Source organism: Microtus oregoni, unplaced genomic scaffold (assembly GCF_018167655.1).
Source record: "Microtus oregoni isolate MIOR12 unplaced genomic scaffold, Mior012 000021F_ref0000039, whole genome shotgun sequence".
In the NCBI taxonomy this organism is placed as follows: Eukaryota; Metazoa; Chordata; class Mammalia; order Rodentia; family Cricetidae; genus Microtus; species Microtus oregoni.
Genome location: NW_024543080.1, coordinates 1,952,187 through 1,974,351, shown reverse-complemented (window position 1 = coordinate 1,974,351; position 22,165 = coordinate 1,952,187). Strand labels below are relative to the sequence as shown.

At 39.3% G+C, this 22,165-nt stretch overlaps 1 protein-coding gene across 1 annotated transcript in view; it reads left to right on the top strand.

The window, feature by feature from the left end:
- The window catches only part of Cfap299 (cilia and flagella associated protein 299), a 507,653-nt gene extending 491,855 nt beyond the window's left edge, over window positions 1-15,798 (top strand). Inside the window, exon 6 of the mRNA XM_041671499.1 lies at window positions 15,703-15,798. Within this exon, the coding sequence (XP_041527433.1) occupies window positions 15,703-15,798 (96 nt within the window). The remainder of the gene's footprint in view (window positions 1-15,702) is intronic.
- Window positions 15,799-22,165: the final 6,367 nt, after the last annotated feature.

The following is a 22,165-nucleotide window of genomic DNA, read 5'->3' as shown; positions in this document are numbered from 1 at the left end:
AGTGCTATGTCCTGTAGAGGAAATGCTACTCCTTTCTTTATCACAAATGAGGAAATGAAAACTCTGTGGGGCCACATTTATGAGGAATCTCTGAGAAGAATGAGTTCGGTAAAAGGCCTTCCCTCTAGCAGCACCTCCGGTGTACAATGTCAGGATGGAAGTAGATGATGTCCGTACAGAAAGCTGAATAGGGAGCACTCACAGAGGGCTTTCTTCTGGAAGTTAAGGTGTGTATTTAAGGAAAACCTCAAATTATTAACAACAACATTATGGTTTGGTGGAAAAGGTGTTCAAATAAATTTGAACAACATAATATTTAACCTATTTGATCTATACTGGGCTCTGTTCAGGTTGTTGGTATACTTTAAGGAGATGTGTCATGAAAGGAGTTTTATGGGCCCTTAGCAATTGATGCATACAATTACCTGAACATACTTTACAAAATTTCCCCATTTGAAAAATCATTCATTAGGTCTCACAAGCTTCATCAACAATGCATGAAACAGTTCCTCAATTTTTTAGAAAAAAAATTAATTTGTAGGAAAAGGTTTCTAAATCTTGGAGAAAGAACAATTCATAATTATTGAGAGTCAAGAATGAGTCACGGAGACATCTGTCGATGCCTGAATAATCTCTTAATTTTGAAAGTTTGAACTGTGATTAATTTTATCTTTTTGATCTCCAGAAAGATGAAATTAATGTCAAACTTTCTAGAAAGAAACCCTGGCCTCAACCTCAAGAGACAAACTGGTAGGCCACTACTCACTCAACCACATTGCCTTGATAGACTCCCGTCATCTTCCTGTCTGTTGACAGAGACAGAAGTGAAGGGTTTGTGTTTGTTGTTCGATTTGTTTTACTCTGATCTCTTAAATCTCTGAAATACACCAGCTTAATGCTCAGACTCGGGCTCGGCTGAGCCCAAGAAAAATGAACTTCATGATTCCATGCTTGCCAATGTCCCACAATTCAGGAACCTTTGTCCTGAAAAAGCGGTAACCTAAGAGGTCTGGTTACTCTCTTCCCAAGTATAAATAGAATAACTCAGATTTGAATTTTTATAGTCTAGGCATTAAATTAGCATTTGTGTCCCCTACACAATTGGTATTCACCATTACAAGGGCCCCAGTATTTTGTATTTCACGAGTCCCCAACATAACACTTTCAGGGAACAAAGAACTATGATAAAGTACATGTTTTAATAACTACAAATTATAGGAATCGTATTTCTATATTTAGTATTTCTCATAATAATTTTACTTTCAATTTCTTAAAAATGAACATCCTGTAATTCGGACAGGTCAGGGGCTGCGAAGCCCTATGAGGACAGGGCTCATCCCTCCTATTTTCCTTCAGACACTTCCAAAACACTTGATGCCTCAAATTAAAGAAGTCACGATCAAGAAAAGGTAGAAACAGTGGTAAACAGGATGTGTTTCCTTTGCACAACAGATGTAGCCTCATTAATTCTGAAGCTTAGTTCCCACGAAACAGTTGTTTGTGAATGGAAGCAGTCAGAAAAGGAAAAATGTGCAGGTCTTAGAACAAGTAATATGAGTTCATGGGTTAGGAAATTCCAAATGCAGTTAAGAGTTTGGTTGCACTGAAAACAAGACCACTGGCTTTAACCTCCCTGCAGCTGTATAACATCTGGAACAAATAAGACAAGTTTCTATTTTTGAGTGAAGAATGCTTGTCTGAGTGATTCACACCCACCAAAATGTTTCCAGTGTGTTATCTTAGAGGGGCCGAGTGGAAGCTCTTTGCTCTCAGTCCTCTGCATTATCTGAACAAATGAGACGGGGAGGAGGCATTTTTTTTTCTTTTACTTTTAAAAGCGACTAGCACAAGACAGTTTGCTTTAGAGTCTTAGCATAACAGGGTGCACAAAAGCAAGAATGTTCCACCAAGGAGATAAGGCAGACGAGGTTAGAGAGTTATAAGACGGATGGGGGGATTTCTTCGTCACACTAGTTCCCCACAAGCACATGCTCTGCCCTGTCACAGAAACGGAAGTGGCTCATGAGAGGCCATCACTTCAAAAACTTTTTAATTAGCGGGTACTCAAGGGGCTGGGGAGACAGCTCAACCAGTAAAATGCTTGTCGTGAAAACATGAAGACCCCGGTTCAGATCCCTAGCACCTACAGAAAGAGGCAGGAACAGCTGTGCCAGTCTGTAATTCCAGAGCTTGGGATGATCTCTCTGACTAGCCAGCCTGCGTTCCCAAGATGCAGGTTCAAGGAGAGATCCCGGCTCAAAACAACACGATGTAGAACAAATGAGGAAGACAGTCATGTGATAGCATCCTCTCCACACATGTACCTATATCACCTACTCACACATAGATGAGCATGTACAGCCACGCACAGTGCACATACACGAAGTATTCATTACGTATTCGCTGAGTAAATGAATGATGCCTTTCAGAAGAAGAGCCTGATACTGTGGTAAAACATCCAGTGGCCTACGCTGCAGATGCTGGATGTAGCAGAGACAGTTTAAACCAATACAGGCACCAATTCCGCCAGGCAAAAATCACTTCAAGAGTTCTCATCAGAGAGGACGCATGGGGAAATGTTTATTTCCATCTATACTTTGAGGTTCATTTTTTTCCCCCGAAGTCAAAGAACTATATAATTTCAGGTGTTCTCCATGAGAATATCAAGTTAGAATGTAGTTTTGATTTTTGAACACACTCAGATAGCTTGCGTGCATGTTTAAGATGGCATGATTAACAGGAGACGCGATCAAGGACACTCAAAATTCAATAATTATGAGGCACTAAGGGGGAGAGAAAGATGAGAAAGATCTCAACCTTTGTCCTCTGGCTGTTTGTAGGTGTTTTTAGTCTCCATTGTCTTGTCTTTTATTTTATTTGGAAGAAACAAGCCTGTGAACACACCCAGTCAGTAGCAAGAAAGACTTAACTCACAGACTGAGCTACCACCTTCATAGTTCAGAGAAAGAAGGGAGAACCTTCCATCTTGGGCCTGAAGCTGGCGGCAGACTGGTCAGGGGACAAGAGGAAACGTTTGCTTAGAGTGAGGGACGAACTCTTAAACTGGGAGTAGGATGGTTAGAGATTAAAGTTGCCCAGTGGGAGGGGGAAGACAGACCAAGGAAATTAATAGTTGGATGTGCTACTGCTTCATCTAGATGGGTACAGTGTTGATAGAGCATGGCTTGAGTACGGAGGACTGATGAGCACCTTGCTCTGCTCTTGCTAGGAAATGGAAAAACAGGGCAAGGCTTGTGCAAGGAAATAACAGGATTGAAGCCCTGCGTCGGGTGGATAGAGGGCATAGACCAGAGCAGCATGAGAGGAAAGTCACAGCAGGTCAGCGTGCGGTGAAAACACATGAAGAGCAAAGAGGCTCTGAGGTGTGGTTCTATTTGGGAAACAGACTGTGAGTTGATGCCTTCGGTTCTCCAACTAGCCTGATCTTCAACACAGACACAGCTTCGAGAATGTGTATATCCCTAAGGAAGTTTTCAGAAGCTCTCACCTCACCCAGTCCTCCAAAAAAAAAAAATCGTGCGCTAGAGCCTAATTTGGTTATAGCTGATAGCAAAATAATCAATGCAACCGTCGTATTGAAAGGACTCAGAGGCCTGTGGGTTCTGTCCAGTGTAAGGCTCCGGTGAAAGTAAGCATGCGTGGTGTTACACGGTCACCCATTTGGGGATCGTTGCACGTGAGATACGCACTGTGCGTTGCTTTAGCAGGATGCATATCTGGTTTCTTTACGTGTCAGGGCCCCTCTTCCTCCGAAGGCTGATCTCAACAGTGTACCCCTAACAAGGAATAGACTTCCACAATAACTTCTCCCTAGCTGTTGTTTCACTGTCTGAGCATAAAGGAACCACATTCCTTCCCCTGGAACTGATTTTAAGTCAAAAGTCTTGATTTAAAGGGTCTTAGTTCACAGTTTAATTATTAAAATTATACGAAGAGACAAAAATTGTGGTCCAGGTTCCAAGACTCCTGGAAAACCCTCCCAGGAATAAACGTCGTGATGTTTCTGGCTGGGAAATCGCTAGTTTCTCCTTATTCGCTTGGGCCATTATGGGAGAGGTGAAAGAGCTGTAAGGTAGCCTTTATTCCTTTATTCTCAGGAATCTCTCTATGACGTCCATCTGCCCAGTGGAACACATGGAACAAAACTTACAAATCATAAACAGTAAAGAGCAAAGTAGGAACGTTTTCGGGCAGTTTTTACCTTTGCATTGCCGGTGCTAGCCATTATGGCCATATGTGGAAGATGCTCAATGACATCTGTAGGGTGAATACACAGAATATTAAATATTTGCTAAAGAAATGAAGAATGGGGCCAAAAATAACCTCAGAAACTTTTGAGGTTAACTTGGAAATTCTTTAGGCTCTCAAGCACTAGAAGTATGTAAAGCTAAAATCTGTAACTGAAAACTACCACAAGTGTTGGCATGGCTTGCCGCTCTCCCCTTGGGGGGTACATTAATTCTGAGCATTTTTAGCTGAGCATCGAAATACTGACCCTAGGTATCCAGGGCAGTGACTATGGGCAGGTGCATGAGTGAACGAGCCTGGCAACCATTTTATTGTTTTTAGATAGTTGTCTAGATGTTTTTATATAATATACATAAAATAGTATGTATTTTAGCATATATTAATATATATAGTAAAATTCTTTCCTGTGAGCAACAGAACACTAGATAAATAAGTTTTTACATTAAATAAATGTGTCAAACAAAAGCACCTGTCCTTAGGTTTTTTTTTTGCTGACTTTTTAAATTTAATTTAGATGACAATTTTATCAGTGCTTATGTCTCTCTCCTGAGCTCCAGAAACTACCACCCAAGTGCTTTTTGACATTAGTAAGAAAGGTGTTAATTGCCTTCATCACTCTGCCTCCAGCCTCTGAATTCATAGACTAATTTCCCTTGGCACCGAGACTTAAAATCACAGCCCTTCACTGGCTTGAAACTGCCGCTTTCTAGATGGAAGCCCATGGCATTCCTACACCCCTAGGCAGATGGTTCTAGTTGAGTTTCTTGGAGCTTTAATCCCCTGGGGAACATCCTCAGTTGGACAATCTGTCTTTTTACAAGAGCCAGGTGCATTTCCTTCTGATCACTAAAAATAAGAACCAACAGCAAGATGCGGAATAGGAGAAGATTAAATGGCACCACAATTTCTTCAGTCTTCAAGAATTTCTCCTCAAACTCCACTGCAACGGGAGAGCAAGGGACGCTCGTCAAACCAGCAGCTCCGTCCTTGGGCCTTTGGCTTTTCCTCAAGAGGCTGCCTGTTAAACACTGCTTTTTAACTATGGCCCAGTCACAGTTATTAAGTGAACCTGAGGTGTTGCCAACTTTCTGGGTTTGCTGCCTAAATTACTGAATATTTGGTTGATTATAGCCCTAAAACAGCCACATACTAAGTAGCTTTTAAACATTTTCTCCCTTGGGCAATCACCTGGTATATCTGAACTGAAAGTCCACCACATATAAATTAGTATTTACTCAACTAACTACTACTAAAATCAATGGCCTTAAGGAATCCATTAAAAATTACATAATAGATCTTGGCTTTTATGAATTAAAACTCCTAAAACTTAAGTGCCATGTCCTCCTCTTGACCTGGAAAACTGATTTTAATTCTATATGCAGTATTTATGGAACAAGCCCTAGAGATAAGCACAAGTTGTTAGGTGTCCAAGACATGAACTCATATGTGAAGTATAACACAAGAAAGGCAAACTAGGGAAAAGAAAAATTCAAATCTATTATGTTAAATTATTGCATAGCTCTCAATTTTTGGTAATAATAATAAGAATGATAACTTTGTACTATCCAGGCGGAATGTCATTAATGATATTCAGTGTGCATAGCCCAATAAGAAGTCAGAAAAGTTTCTAGCTGTCTTTCTCATTACAAAAGTGGCGTTTTCGCACATGATGCCCAAGCATAGTAGAACCAGTAGGACCCAGGGAAGCAGTGGGCAGAGATCTGGGAAAGCAGCTTTACTTCCATTACTTACTCCCTTTTCCCAAAGTACACTATCACATTCTAGGAGCAGGAGGAAGAGTCCAGAGTTAGTTTTGTACCAAGAAGAAAACTGAGTTGAACACAATAAGCATTTCTTCTGTACTCAAAAAGATCTGATTTCTTTTTTAAAATAACTTCTTTTGAGTTCAAGAAAATAACTTGTATTTAAATATTAACAATTTTAACATTTTCACTAATGTATTAAGGGTGTGCATTCTGATGCCTGAAACTGATACTCTTTAATTTCCCTTCCACCCCTGTTAATCCTCCTCCTTCCTAAAGCTCTCTTTCCACAAGCATGACTATTTTATTGTTGTTGTTGATATTTTTTGTTGTTCTATTTAATTTCAGTTTTGTAGAGATTTTGACTTGGATTATCTATGTGATTATGGGTTAGGCACTATCTATTGGAGCCTGGTAGACTCCTCAGTGAAGGAGCAACTTTATCCCAGAATCCATCAGTAGCCAAAAGTTCAGCAGGAAGGAGAAGGGCTTCCTGATCCATGATAACATGCTGACAGGCCCAGGATTGTAAAGGCCTATTATGGGCAACCACAGCTGATGTGAAATCATAATCCATGCTTATGCCATGCTGAAAAGATAGCATTTCAATTCTATTTTCTTTTTTCTTCATTCTTGTCTTGAAATCTTCCTAACCCCTCTTCTGCAGTGGCCCCTGTGATTAAAGGGTGATGTGAGATTCCCCTCTACATGCTGTGAATACCATTGGTGACTAAAGAAACTGCCATGGCCTGTTGATAGAACTTAGATAGGCAAGGAAAACTAAACTGAATGCTGAAAGAAAGGAGATAGAGCCAGAGAGAAGTCATGTAGCCCCATCAGAGAGAGAGACCAGAACTTTAGCCGGTAAACAACAGCCATGTGGTGATACACAGATTAATAGAAATGGATTAAATTAATATGTAAGAGTTAGCCAATAAGAAGCTAGAGATAATGGACAAAGCAGTGATTTAATTAATAGAGTTTCTGGGTGATTATTTGGGGAATGAGAGGCCGGGACGAACAAGCAGCCCTATTACAACAGATTGACACCACATGGTCAGCTAAAATCCCCTTAAAACCTGAGAGGGCTTACAAAGGAATTATACACACTAAAAGACAAAGTTTAGCAACATTTTTTTTCATAATGGGCTTTGCTTGCTGACAGATTTCTACAGCTCCTTTAAGAGAGGTTTTCCTGATTCAGCAATAGCAGAAAAAAGCCATGCCATTTTGAAACAGCTTCCTCAACCATGCTGCCAGTGTTATCTCTGGCTCTTTCAGGAGACCAAGCATTTGAATGGGGTTTGTGAGCAACATGCTTATAGCTTGCTTGGTGGCAACATGGACCGACTGTGTGGCTAGAGATGGGGCATTGTGCATGGCTCTTGGAGGCAGCAAGCAGCTGCTCTATGCTGGACTGGGCATGGGCAAGCAGGCACTTTTTCCATATTTCCCCTAGTAATGGCACTGCTTAAATTTATAAAAAGAGCTTAGCATTTTATGAAGTATTTCTGGTAAGAAAATAATTACAGATACACAATAAGGCAAATTCAGATGAAAAAGACCTCTAAATGGGTCACAGTGTTGGATAAAAGTACATAGGCTTGGGAGAAAGAAGAAAAAGAGTATAGAGAGTTTGAAAAGAAGTAAATCATTTAAAAAAAATGAAACAAAGTCTTTAAAGAGACAGAGTACAGACAGTCATAGATTAAAGGCGTAAAGATAATAAAATAAATATTAAAAAGTAACAGATTTAAAACAAATCAGCCATGTAGAGATGTAATATACACAGAGATTCTGAATTATGTATATTATTGTGCTTCTTTGAGTTTTCTGACTGTGATGGAGCTAAGTACAGAGAGATATTTCATTGTATGGGCTGCTAAGCTAAACCAACATATATATTTTAAAGGTAGCTTGATTTCAAAATATAGATCTAAAGATTTGTCGTTTTGAAAAAGGGGCTCTTTTGTTTCCACAAAGGATGAGAACCTATGGATTCATTCCAGGCCAATGTGGTTTAATGCATCAAGACCCCCTGAAAGGTTGCCGTGAACACCCCCAAAAATTACTTCGAGATGATCCTAGCACACAGGATACACCATGAAAGACCTGATTAACAGTTCCTCCAATAAGCAGGAAGTAGTCTAGAGAACTATACTCAAATTCCAAAATATTGTTTATAAATGTTTGTTTACATTTAAAGGGTGCTATGCTGTAGAGGTTTGCATTGGCACAATGTAATGTGTAATTGGGAAATATAGGTTAATAGATAATCATCTATCATAGTCAAGCTTGTAGTCATGTTTGTTAGATTTTCTAGATAAACATAGATGTATTTCATATAGTTAGATAGTCTTCAAATCTTTCAGAGACCTTCAGAATATGGCATTTGATATGTTTTAAGAAGTTAGGACTTTTTGTAACAATGAGACACATCTGCTCCTGACAGCACCAATCTACTTCAAGAGAATGGCAGGCAGTGAAGAGCCTCCTTATGGAATTGGCTAGCCATTTGGGCAAGAAACTGCTCTTGCCTGTACTGCTTGATGGTATGCTGTGTGAACTGGACATGCAGGATCCACGTAGAGATGACTGCTGAACTTGCCTAAAGGTGAGACAGAACTTCAAGGTTTCTGCTTCATAAAAGAGTCTGCTAGACACATTCAGGACACAGAAGAAAGTGACTGACAAACTGCCAATATAGGTGGAACTGTCTTTGACATTTCCTGCTTTAAAGAAAAGTCTGCTGAATACTATAGGCCTGTAGACTGAAGATGGATGCCCCAATGATACAAAGAACTTTGGGTGACTGTCCAGGCAGCAAAATGTCCCTGTCAATTCTAGAGTTCTGGAAGTTGTTTACAATGTACTTCCTGTTTACTTAGGTAATATTATATCCTTCTGGATTCTTTGATGGGGTTGAAGAATATGTAGTTATAATTACAGTTTTCCTTAGTTATGATAAAAGATAAAGAAAATATAATTATTGCAACTGTAATTCTTGTTTGATGCCTGTTTTGTTATATGTAGTTTTACTATGTTAAAGATAAAGCTTTCATTTTTATTTAAACAGAAAAAAGAGATATTGTAATATTCCCCTCTGTATGCTGTGAATACACTTCTTGTCTTTCCATTTAGAAAACAAATGTGCAAACAAACAAAAGTCAGAATTTTTAGGCATAAGAAAAACACAGGTAATAGACACACATATGCCATAAAAGCATGAAATCAGAAAAACATTACATATAAGCAAAAGACAAGAAAGACAAAAAAATGTAAAGGATTACTTCTATTTCTAAGAGAAAAGATGGGATTTTTCCCCCTTAAAAGTGAAAATTTTTTAATCAAAGTATAGATAGTTGGTAAAAGGTTACCCAGGTACTAGTCACTTATGTTGTGATTAGACCATGTCACCTTACAATTAAAATTGGTCAATTTTGACACTTCCTGTTTACCAAACTGTGTTTGCTTTGCACACTTTTTAAACTCTGTCTTCAGAGTTTTTGTTTTTGTTGTTGTTGTTGTTGGAGTCACTTTTATGCGTGCTTTTACTGTTATTGGAATTGAGCATTTCTTTCACACAGGTGTTAGTTTATTATATTTCTGCTTCTTTCATTATCTTAGGTATAGTAACACACTACAGATTAGATATCTGTCTTTTACCTTTTGTGGTATGTAAAGCTTAACGTATTAGTCAACAATACTGATGTCTCCCTTGAGGTTTCTTTTCCCACTGTTCATATTAAAACTGTTCATTCTAAGAGGGGGAATCATTTACTTGTGCTTTCTTTCAGTTTTTTGAGTCACTATTTACATTTAAATCTGTAATCCTTGTAGTAGTGGGGCAAAATAGCATCTCTTGGTCCTGTCAATGATGAATGTTCAGCATTTATTGCCCTTGTTCTTATCCCAGTATGTTGAATTTTGTTTTATCATATCTATACTCATCTTGGGAGTCTGTCATTCTTGGGACCTAGCAATGACTGCAAGTTTTTCTTTTAGCAGATTCTTACAGGGCTATGATTGTGAAGATAGAGCTTGTTAGGTGCTGACTTTTCTCCACTAGCTGCCTTGTATGCTGTGACTGTTATGTATGCAAAATTGCTTTCAGCACTCTTGAGATCTGTTATTAAAGAACAGTGTCTCAAGGGATATAGCATCATGATCCCTGTGAAAATAGAAAATGAATATGTGGTATAGATTTTTAACTGATGGGCTAGTAAAGTAAGATGTTTCTACTGGTCCAAAAGAGCATTAAAAAAAGAAATCACTCAAGTGAGAGACCTTGGAACACTCATCTCTAAACAGGATGTCTCCATCAAATCCCTTCCTTCAGTACTCAGGGAACCCTGTAGAAGAGGAGGCAAAAAATGGTGCATGAGCCAGAAAGGTTGGACGGACACCAAGAATACCTGGCCCTATATCAGCAGGATTAAAACACATATGAACTCACAGAGCCTGAGGCAGCATGCAGAGGGCTTGCATGGGACTACAACAGGTCCTTGGCATGATAAACATTATCAGTTTAGTGTTTCTATGGGATCCATGAGTATATGAATGAGTGGGTCTATCTATGTTTCTTATGTCTTCTCTTGTGCTTATCCAATTTCAGTCTTACTATATTTTAATTTGGTTATCCCTTTTGAAGGCTGTTTATTTTAATGACAAGTAGAAAGATAATAAATCTGGATAAGAGGGGAAATAGAGAGGGACTGAGAGGAGTAGAGGGCAGGGAAATTCTAATCAAGATATATTAAGTGAGACAAAATCTATTTTCAATAAAATGGGAAGGAATAAAAAAGAAATGAAATAACAGTAATAAGAAATTCCAGTGTACAATTATGAATAAGTACAGCATCAAAACCAATGCAAAAATTTGAACTGAACACAATTCTTTCACACTGACATATAAATTATTTGAATTATTTTCAGATTTTCAAAATTTACATAATTGTTATTGCCATGTGAACTAAGGATGAAAATAAATATGTGTAATCTAGAGATTCATTTTATTTTTTGCCTCTAACATAGTTTCTTGTGGTTTTCTTCAATAGGATCCTTCCCTCCTTTTACCATAATAATTCCACAAAAGACTACTTGATTATTAAATAAAGCTGACTCCATTGATTCCCCACTATTTCTCACTCAGGCACAGAAGTGCTATTCAACACTACAAACATTACAGCTGCTTGTAAACTCCAAGCTCTATAGCTTTTTACTTCTTGTATTTGAGACAGGGTTACTCTGTGTAGCCCCAAATGTCCAGGAACTTACAATGTAGAACAGGCTGGCCTCAAATTCCTGGAGATCTGCTCATCCCTGCCTCCTAAGAGCTGGGATTAAAGGCATGAGCCATCACAATCCATATTTCGAAGTCTTGTAACTTTGAACAAATAAGATATTAATTTTTTCTTGGAAATTTGCATAAGAAATCTCAAGTTGTGATCTTGAAACTGTGGTTCTTGTCTTGATGGAAGGAAACCAAGACCAAAATCTCTCTGCATAAGATTCCACCTATACTTGCTTTACATTTAGGTAAATCTCTCTCCATTTGAGATCTCCAAAATATCTCTAGGTTACTTAGACATATTTTTGGGTCATTGAAGCCAAAGTCCAGATCAACTGCCAGAAAGAGCTCTGAGGATCGGTTTCCTTAGAAAACAAACAAACAAACAAATAAAATATCTAAATATGGTTTAAGAGCATTGCTTTGAAATGTGACTTTCAAGCCAAAGTCTTGGATTTGTAATTGGTTCAATTACAAACTCCTTTGTAAAAATAGTGTCTTTTTCTCACTCATGCTATAATAATTACTAAATGGCCTTTGAAAGGAATGGAATTTAATGGGAATGTCTGAAGCCAAATGATTAAAGGAGAGCCAGGCATCATTTGTAAATGATTCATTTCACTTAAGAGAATCGAATCTAGACCTGGTCCTGATGGCACTGGACATGAACACCATATACTCTGGAGGACAAGGCAGAAGGGTTTTAAGTCACGGCCTGCCTGGGCTACAGAGCAAGGTTTCAAGGATAGCCTGGGGAACTGAAGCAGACTTTGGCTCAGACATGGATATAGATAGATTCAGATATAGATATTGACAGAGACAGGGATTTTTAGAAGGTTGCAAGGAGGACATTAGGGTTGTAGGTCACTGAGAGAGTCTTGCATGACCAAAGGTGGAAATTCAATCCCTAAGACCCTAAGAAGACAACAGCAACAATGCTCAAGAAAGGAAAGACAGAGGGAAGGAGGGTAAAAAGAAGGGGCAGAGGGAGGGAGGAAGAAAGGAAGAAAGGATGGAAGATTACAATCTATTAGATTTCTAGGTGTTACGGACATTTTAGGAGGGAAAACCTGTGTTCTTACATATCCAGAAAGCAGAGGATTGCATTATCATCAACAATATTGCAGGTAAACTGTGCAAGATTTCCCACACTAGTTTGTTCATTCCCCTGTGCTGGGTCTGCATTGCCCACCTGCCACCCTTCCCTTAGACAGAAAGACTTCTGGAGTTCTTAGTCTGTCCTTGAGCTGTCTCCACTATCTAGCCCACATCAGCTCAGCTTTTCAGTGCCCATGCAGAAGGCACTAGGGATAATGCCTTTCCATGAGTTTCTGAGAACCATCTTCCTTGCTGAAAAGATCTCAGGGAAGCATCAAAGACAATACTGCAGATGATGGGATGAGAAATGATTGTGATTAATTTAGGACTAGCACTTTTACAAGGTAAGTAGCCTGGGATGAGAAATTTTATTTCAAAAAAAAATTCTACAAGGGGTATATCTGATTCAAAACCTGAATGAAAATAATTTTATTAAGCAAGAAGTTTTGATATCTTGACACGTAATTGTTAACGCCAAGAGTATTAAGTAAGGAAATATGATGCCTGCACCAAGGCTTCAACCGCCATGTGTTTTAAACAATAGATCAAATTATGACTGATAACGTGATGCTGTTATTGCCCAACATTATTGGGCAGGTGCCAGGAGAGCTGTATTAAACACAGGCAAACCCCGGGGGTGGGAGCATGGTTATCACCAGAGCTGCAATCAGTGTTTTCCCTGCGGATCAAAACAGATAAAGTAATGAGAGCCGTGAGAAAGCTGTGGAGATTCCCCGAAAACACTTGGATGTTCTCAAAGATTTACCCCAGCAGCATCATACTGTACAAATTTGCCAAGACAGGGCAGGGCTAGGGAAGAGCACCTCTTCTGGTTGGACGAGCCCTTTGGTAGGAGTTTGTTCTTAACAGCATTTTTCAAAATAAAAGACTAAATCTTTGGGTGGGTTTTTCCCAGGGTGCTCCAGGGAAGTTTTAAATATAGTTTCAAGATCTCCTGAAGGTTTGTTCATGAAGGTTTTGTTTATTTTTTTCTCTCTACTTAGGATCCAATTGTGTAATGATACAATTAATAATGATAATAATAATAACAACAATAATAGCATAATAATAGTAAACAGTGTTGTCAGAAGTCGTTTAGATATTGGATAAAGATCAGAGTGCCAGAGAAATATTAAGTTAACTATTTAAGCAAGCATTGTAATTAATGAACTATTTTTTTAAAACAGAATTTGCAGTCGTACAGAGCCTTAGCTAGTTACAAGTGAGGGATCGTTTTATTTTAATTTTTATTGTTTTTTTCTAAATAACTCAGGAAATAACAAGTTCCATGAAGAATAAAAAAATATATATTGTCAGAGTGTCTTTTCTGTGCAACCAAATTACACAGATTTTTAAATACCCCTTTGTTATAATCAGCAAAAGAAAGAATGTGTAAGTCAAGAAAGCAGGCCCATCAAGTTTGGGCAAACTGCTATCCTCCAGAAATAGGAAGAGAGTATGCATGCACACAAAAAGATAAAGGGCTCTCCCTACATCATCTCCATCAACATGGAGAGATACAGCAGTCAATCAATAGATCTCAGCATTGACACAGATCAGAGGCAAATACACACAAAAAGCACCAGGCCCTATGTAGAGCTACCGTCATTCCCAAGGAGAAAGACAAGGTTTGTAACCTTAAAACGGGCAAGCAGACAAACACTGAAAACACAGTTTTAAAAACCTGGATTCCCTATTGTCTTTAACTTAGCACAGAAGAGGATTAACTCCTCGCTCCATCATAGCATTTACAGAGATCACAAAGATAAACTAAAAATAATACTCTTGTCACCAGTGGAGGAGAACTTACCAGTTATAAAATTTCAAAGACAAAAACCATCCACAAAAGTGGTTACAAGTAGGTCAGTATAGAAAGAAACAGATTACCAGGTAAATTAGCCTTTCAATTGCCCCTGGAGACTCACCTCTGGGAGCCAAGAAAAGTTGGAATACAGCACTCTCAGAAGCACAGGCTAGCCAGTCATTAGAGGAACCTACCGGGTATTTGTAATGTCTGCAATGTTTACGATATGGTCTTCTGGAAAGGGTGTAGCCATAACTCCCAGACAGATGCAAAGCAAATGTTCCCAAGGTTTTACTTCATCTGTCGATTATAGTGGAAACCAGAATGATACAATATGAAAATTCAAAGAGCAGAAATATGCATGCATACAGGAAATAAGGAGAATAGAGAATAAATAGATGCAATTATTTCCCTTTGTGTAATGCTAACTGCATCCCACTGTAGAAAAGAATATACTTTGCATTAACAGAAATTGTCTACAATTCAAATTATAAAATCACATAAAATCAGAGAGAGAATGGCAGAAATGAGCATGAGTATGAATGAACCATCAGAAGCACCCCATTATCTTTTGTTTGTTCATTACAAAGATTTTACAATTGTCCCAACCTTTACTAATACAGCATAGGCTCAAAATATCCTCTTACAAATCATGTAAGAAATTCAATGTCGCGAGGGAAAAGGAACATAAAACTTCTCTGTAATCCCAGGTCTATGTTCTTCATCAGTTCTTTCCACAACAGAATAAAAAGACCTAGTTACCTTGAAGTTTTGTGTAGTAAATATACAAAAGACCCCATGGTGAATATTATTCAAATCATTTAGAAATAAAACTCCTTCCCTTTAAGACTTGGCTTCATCCAAAGACTTCGTGTTCTCTTTATCAATAATGGGATAAGCAAGGCACTCTCCCATGGTTCCCACTGAGTCGGTCTGTCTGATTGACATTTTTGAGTAAAGGTAAAGGAACCACATGTCTCTCACAGATTTCAAAATAAAGAGGAAACAATCATCCAGTTCAATTCATTTTAAAGCTGAGGAGAAAGAATCCTTTTGTGAAAACCACCATGGACAGATACCCCACTGATCTAAACAAACTCCCGAATGTAGACATCTTTATATGGCTCACTGGAGAACGAACTAGGGTAGTTTCTCAGTTACACCTCTGAATCAACATCTACCTATAGAGCCCTTAAGGAAGATCTCTGTGGAGTCAGAGTTAGCGAGTCCTGGCTTTACTAGACCTACTGGAACCTGGCACACACTTTGATGGCTGGTACTTCAATATGTCACAACCCAGGCAGAAGCTACTCTCCATCACCACTCTTGAGAAGAGAAGTGGAGGGGAGAGATTGTGTAATGGTCTCCATGGAAACAGCCTTTCGAATCATGTTTTCTTTAATGCTGAAGCATAAAGCCAACCCATTTCCTGCCAGTGATGTCCATGGACCTGACTAACAACAACATTTGCATTTCAGGCACAGCCAGGAGACAATTCGGCGAGAATCCCTATCCAGACGGAGCTCTACACACACGTGGTTCTCTTCGACCACGTCTCCAGAAGGAAGACTTAGGCACCCATAGTAAATGGTTTCCTTATTGTCTTCTGCTTTTAAATGAACTCTTTGGTCAGAAGCAAAGTGGAATCATAAATGAGTTCTATAGCTAGAAGGCAAATTAGAGCAATAAAAGTTAACAAAGAAAGAACTGTAATCTTGACTGTTTTTTATTTCACGGATAGCCTCTTGATCTGGTTTAGGTTTTTATTTTTATTATTTTCTCTTCTCTTCTCTCTCTCTCTCTCTCTCTCTCTCTTATTTTATTTTTATTTTTCTGAGCACAGGCTGGTTACAAAAGTCCGTGGAAGAGAATCTTGCTGCCACTTCAAAGATGTGCTAATTGGTGACATATTTTTGTAACTCAGATGTTCCAAAACAAAAATGTTCCAGGTCCTGCTATTGCCAAATCTAGTACCAAATGTGATACCATGTGGCAGGTCTGGCAGTGCTGTCCCCTCAAATTGTTGAATATTGATAAGCGGCCTCCAATTGGAAGACTACAATAGAAAAACAGACAAGGTTTTCAGTTGCACTGAACGAGTAAATAAAATTTGAAACATTCTGTGTAACTGTAAAATTAGGAAGTCAATATGAACAAGTCTGTGTGCCTGTGTGACCTGAGTCCCATGACAATGGAGCTAAGGAGATAAAATCTGGAAGAAGCCAGCAGACTTTAGAGAATGAAGACATCATGAGAAAAACCAAGATGTTTTTCCAATGTGTCCTGCAGATGGCCTTTGTTCAGGAAACACCATTCCGAAATCACTTTTTATTTAAAAGTAGTATTTGATCCTCATGGCAATTCAATTCTTTTCATTTTCTAGTCAATCTCATGGTGAAACAACTAAGTGTAATCGAGCAAGGTAGGAATCTGGCTCCTGTTGAAGTGGGGAGAGCCCAGAGCAGAAACAGGGAGTTCAAGCAGTGCAAAAGTGGTGTCTGCTGCAGTATAACAGGTCCCAAACTGGGTGAGTAGAGTGGATTTGCTACAGTTCATTCTAATTGCCAAGCTGAGAAAATTTAAAAACACCTAGGAAACAAAACTCCAAGAACATGTACACTGGCATGTCCGGAGAGGTTTGTCTGATGTGGAAGAACCCAGCCTGAGTGAATAGCTTATAATTGGTGCCATTCCATGGTGGCCTGATACCCACCACACACACTGATTGACAGATGAACTCTCTCTGCTTCCTGGCTGTAAATCCAATGCTATCACCTGCATCCTATCCCTGCCTTATTTCCCACAATAAAGCTCAAACTGTGTGAGTTGAAGTAAACCTTCCTAACTGAAGGTGCTTTGGTCTGTAATTCCATCACAATAAGTATCAAGTATAGGTATTAAATCTGAATTGGATGTGTCTGTGCAATCTCAGATTCCAACGTATGCACCATACACAGCACATGCTTGTCCTGGAAGCTGCTAGAGTCTGACTTCCTTGGCACCACTTTCACAGAAACAAGCAAGGATCCCCAGGAAACAAACAATTCTAAAGACGAGGCGGAGATAATACGAGTCTGGAACAGGCTTTTCCAGAGAGCAGTTAGCGAGCAAGATTAATCAAAAGGACACAGATCCCCATCTGAAGGAATTCCCACTGGGAAAACGTGGGAGAACTGAGTGTTTAAATAGCCACAGCGATAGGAACAAATAGGAACCCGAGTGTATAGTGGCCACAGAGGGATAAGTTACAAGTCTGATTAGAAGAGGTTTAGTTGCAGAGTACCTGGCCACAGAATACATATTAATTGTTAAGAGGAACAATGGAAATGAGTGGCTGTCATCACTTTCGAGCAGTGATCAAAGACCATATCATCAATGATAGGTAATTCACGTTATCCTCTACCAGTGAAGATTTATGTCCGAACCAATCAGTCAGCTGTTACATTTTCAGGTGGACTGGTAAGGTGTATCTGATGTTATAGAGAGACTGTAATGTAATGGAGAGACTATGATGTAATGGAGAGATTGTTATGTAATGGAAAGACTATGATGTAATGGAGAGGCTATGATATAATGGAGAGACTATGATGTAATGGAGGGGCTGTGATGTAATGGGAGACTGTGATGTAATGGGAGACTGTGATGTAATGGGAGACTGTGATGTAATGGAGAGACTGTGATGTAGTGGAGAGGGCTGTGATGTAATGGGAGACTGTGATGTAATGGAGAGACTGTGATGTAATGGGGAGACTGTGATGTAATGGAGATGATGTGATGTAATGGAGAGAGTGTGATGTAATGGAGGGGCAGTGATGTAATGGAGAGGCTGTGATGTAATGGAGAGACTATGATGTAATGGAGAGACTATGATGTAATGGAGGGGCTGTGATGTAATGGGAGACTGTGATGTAATGGAGAAGCTGTGATGTAATGGAGACTGTGATGTAATGGAGAGGCTGTGATGTAATGGAGAGACTGTGATGTAATGGAGAGGCTGTGATGTAATGGGGAGACTGTGATATAATGGAGAGGCTGTGATGTAATGGAGAGGCTGTGATGTAATGGAGAGACTGTGATGTAATGGAGATGATGTGATGTAATGGAGAGGCTGTGATGTAATGGAGAGACTGTGATGTAATGGAGAGGCTGTGATGTAATGGAGATGATGTGATGTAATGGAGAGGCTGTGATGTAATGGAGAGGCTGTGATGTAATGGGGAGACTGTGATGTAATGGAGAGACTGTGATGTAATGGAGATGATGTGATGTAATGGAGAGGCTGTGATGTAATGGAGAGGCTGTGATGTAATGGGGAGACTGTGATGTAATGGAGAGGCTGTGATGTAATGGAGAGGCTGTGATGTAATGGAGAGGCTGTGATGTAATGGAGATGATGTAATGTAATGGGGAGACTGCATGCACCACTTCTAACAGTTCTGCCAGCATTGCCTAACCTCAGTCTAATCAGGACAAAATTTAAAAGGACCAAATCCTAGGAAAAGAACTGCTTATAATATTCAAATATTAAGACCATATAATAAATAACGGTGGAAAAACCACCCCAGGCTGCAGGAGACTTGAGACATGGCACACAAATGCAATGTTTTTCTGAGTTGGATTCTCAGCCTATCAAGGAAGTTGGAGGCCAACTGGTGAAAACTGAGTGATTTATAAAGTTTAAATGGTAGTAAAGAAAAAAGGTTTATTTGCTGTTTGGAGCCATTATTTTGCAGTTGTATGATACAATACCCTTAACTGGCAATTGCACTAAAGTGTTTAAAAGTCAAGGGACATCATTGCAGCTGCTTGTGTTTATACGTAGTCAGAGGAGAGGGTTTGTGCCATCCCTCATACTTGGCAATAAACTAGCTAATTCTGTTGGGACATGTGTACAGTATGCTTATAAATGTCACGGGAATGTCACGGCTCTCTCTTCCAACCTTGCAGATTCCACAGATCAAATGCGCACCCTCATACTTGGCAATAAGTGGTTTCACCTGCTGAGCCATTTGCCTGGCCCCTGTGACTCTTTTCCTATAAAGTAAATATTTGTGTATCACATTTGCAAATTCAAAGCATCACTTCCTTATACTTTAATCACAATATATAAACTTATTCTTATTTATTTTATTTATAGATTTGGTTAATTTTTGACACATTCTATAAAATATTAAAATTCATTTCTAAAATTGCATGATACTTGATTTTCTAAGGATTTCAAACCATTAACATATGAGTCTTCGCATGCAACTAAATAAATATTGCAAGTCTCAAGAACCAAACATACATAATATCTCTCATACTTTCTCAATTGTTACAATATATTCTGCCATGTCTAGCCTGGTGCCAGGAACAGACCTGACCAGGGCCGGGAAAAAAATTAAGAAAAGACATGCACGCAGGAAAGCTGAGCTCAGGTGTGTGAACTGAAGATTTGTGCTGGGGTCTCTGATGGAGAAACCACAGCACTCCTGGATGTTTAGCATATAGGGTTAAACAGAAAGGCAGAGTTGGTCCTTGTAGCTGAACAAGGGGAGGCTGAGTCTCTTATATAAGAATAAACAAGGAGGCAGGTTTTGTGCTGTACAGCTGGAATGAGGCTACAGGCTTAGTTAGTCTCAGTAGATGCATTCTCCGTAGGAAGAAAGTCTTCAGGCTCTAAACATCCAGGAAAAGAAAACTATGGCATTCATGTTCCACACACAGTTAACACTCACACGAGGTTCCCCAAGGAAGTTTCGCCATGCCTCTGAACCTCACCCCAGAGGGAACGCTTCCACAATGTCTTATAAAACTACATGCTTCTAATTTTAAATCATGTGTGCATTCATTATCCAAACGTCATATTTTAAACAGAAATAGCAGACGTTTATTGTTGAAATACTTATCGTCTAATGTGCAAGATTCTTGTAGCTGTAACCACTTCAATTTTTAAAGCTATCATTTGAAGGCTGTTCCTATATTTAATTCGAATGTTTAAGACACTAGAAAAACAATTCTATCATCACCCGTAATTTTCCCATTAGTTTCTGAGCTGATCTTACGAAGAGTAAATACTCTCCAGAGATCTGAGTTGGATGAAGGGTTGCCATAACAAAGTACTACAGGTCTGGTGGCTGAGACAACAGTTATTTCTTTTCTCACCATTATGGAAGCCAGAGCTCTGCCAAGGGGTCAGCTCGTTTGCTTCTGCTGAGGCCTCAATCTTTGCCTTGCCCTCACCACCCTGTGTCCCAAGTCTTCCTCTGTGTGCACACATCTGTTGCCTCTGTGCCCCAGTGTCTTTGTATGAGGATGCTGGTCTGATGGAATGAGGGCCAACCATAATAGAGCAGCATTAGTGTTCCCTTTCAGAATTCCTGTGTAAGCCAGCATGAACTTGTGTCTTTGGTCTATAAATTTTGGTAGACACATTTTATTCCATAGCACAATATGAGGACAAAAAGCTTCTGATCCATTATTTTGAGATTATATGTTCTCATGCAATGCTAACCCAAGTCAAGATCTCTGACAATGTCAATATAATGCCTTTAAAATAAAATAGCCATGGTCCAAGGGCCCTGTACTCAAGTTTCGTATTATCTGATTTCCTCGCCGCTGCAAAATGACTGATGGTCAGTGAATCCAAGTATGGCTTCATTTATTGCTGAGGTACTTTCATATTCTTTCTATCTGTAGGTCTGTGCTCGTAAAGATTTAATTGGCACTAGAGGGTTTTTTTTTTCATAGTTCTAAGGTCAAACTATTGGAATGATTGAAAGTTAGAACACCTCTACATGACAGCTTGTTAAGATGACTACCACCAAATAAGTAGATGGGGGAAATCTGTTAGGCTTACCCCAGCATAAACTAGAAGGTAAGTTTTACTGAAGCTAGGCCCAGGACTTGAGGGAGAGAACAAGGTATGTGACATGTACAAGAAGATCAGGACACAGGATCGCAGGCCAAAGACAGAACCAGAACTGAGCTAGCCAACTGAGGGAAAATTAAACAAGAAACTGGGCAGTGCAATAAAAAAATGAAGAGTATTAGAAACCAGACTGTTTGGCAAGCTAAAGTTGGTCATTGGCCAAATCACTTTATCTCTCCAGACTTTGGCTCTTAGAGGTGCCTTCAAAATCCAAAACATCCATGGTTTCTCCCGGCTGTTTCTCTAATCTATTTATAGACTGAGCTGAAAGGAAGAGTAACACAACATAAGTGTAATTTTCTCCCAGCGATGGTTTAGATATGTTATTGTGTATTTTAGATGGGTGTGACATTTATCTAAGTTGCATTTATATGACAAAAAAGATACAGGTATCACTTAGAACTAAAATAAAATAAATGCATCTTAATCCAGGAGCAACAATAATCATCAAACATGAAGACCACCGAAGTTCATTTTTAACTCGATACATTGCATTTTTTAAAAGAACAGCTCCTGTGTTCCTGCACACCTTCTGCCGTGACAGGAAATGTGCTTTCCACTGCCCTGGAGTCACATGTTCTCAATCTGGGTCTCCGTCTTCCCCTTCTTCTCCCTCTTTCTCTCTTCTTCTCTCCCATTTTTTCTCAGAAGCCCAGAGAACAGACATTTAATTCAGTATAGTCAGGTGTAGAACCCCCAGCAAAATTTAAAACCTAAAAGATTCACACTATATAGAATCCTCATTTCTGTAACTACAGAAACTCTCCTGACCTAAGAATCTTCAGAACAGTGAGGAATTCTGGGGGAAAGAATATACGTATTTCAATAGAGTGGGAGGTCGCCCAGGTGGCAACAGTAAAATTGTATGGTGTGTAGATTCTGGGGCTTCACAGGAGCAATGCCTCAGCTGACTCTGTGAGGCAGACAACAGAGGGACCGGCACTATGAAGCTTCTCTTTCTGTTTCTCATTCCCCAATACAACTAATGAAGATGAGCAAATGTGTAGTCAAAACCTCACCCAACAAATGAC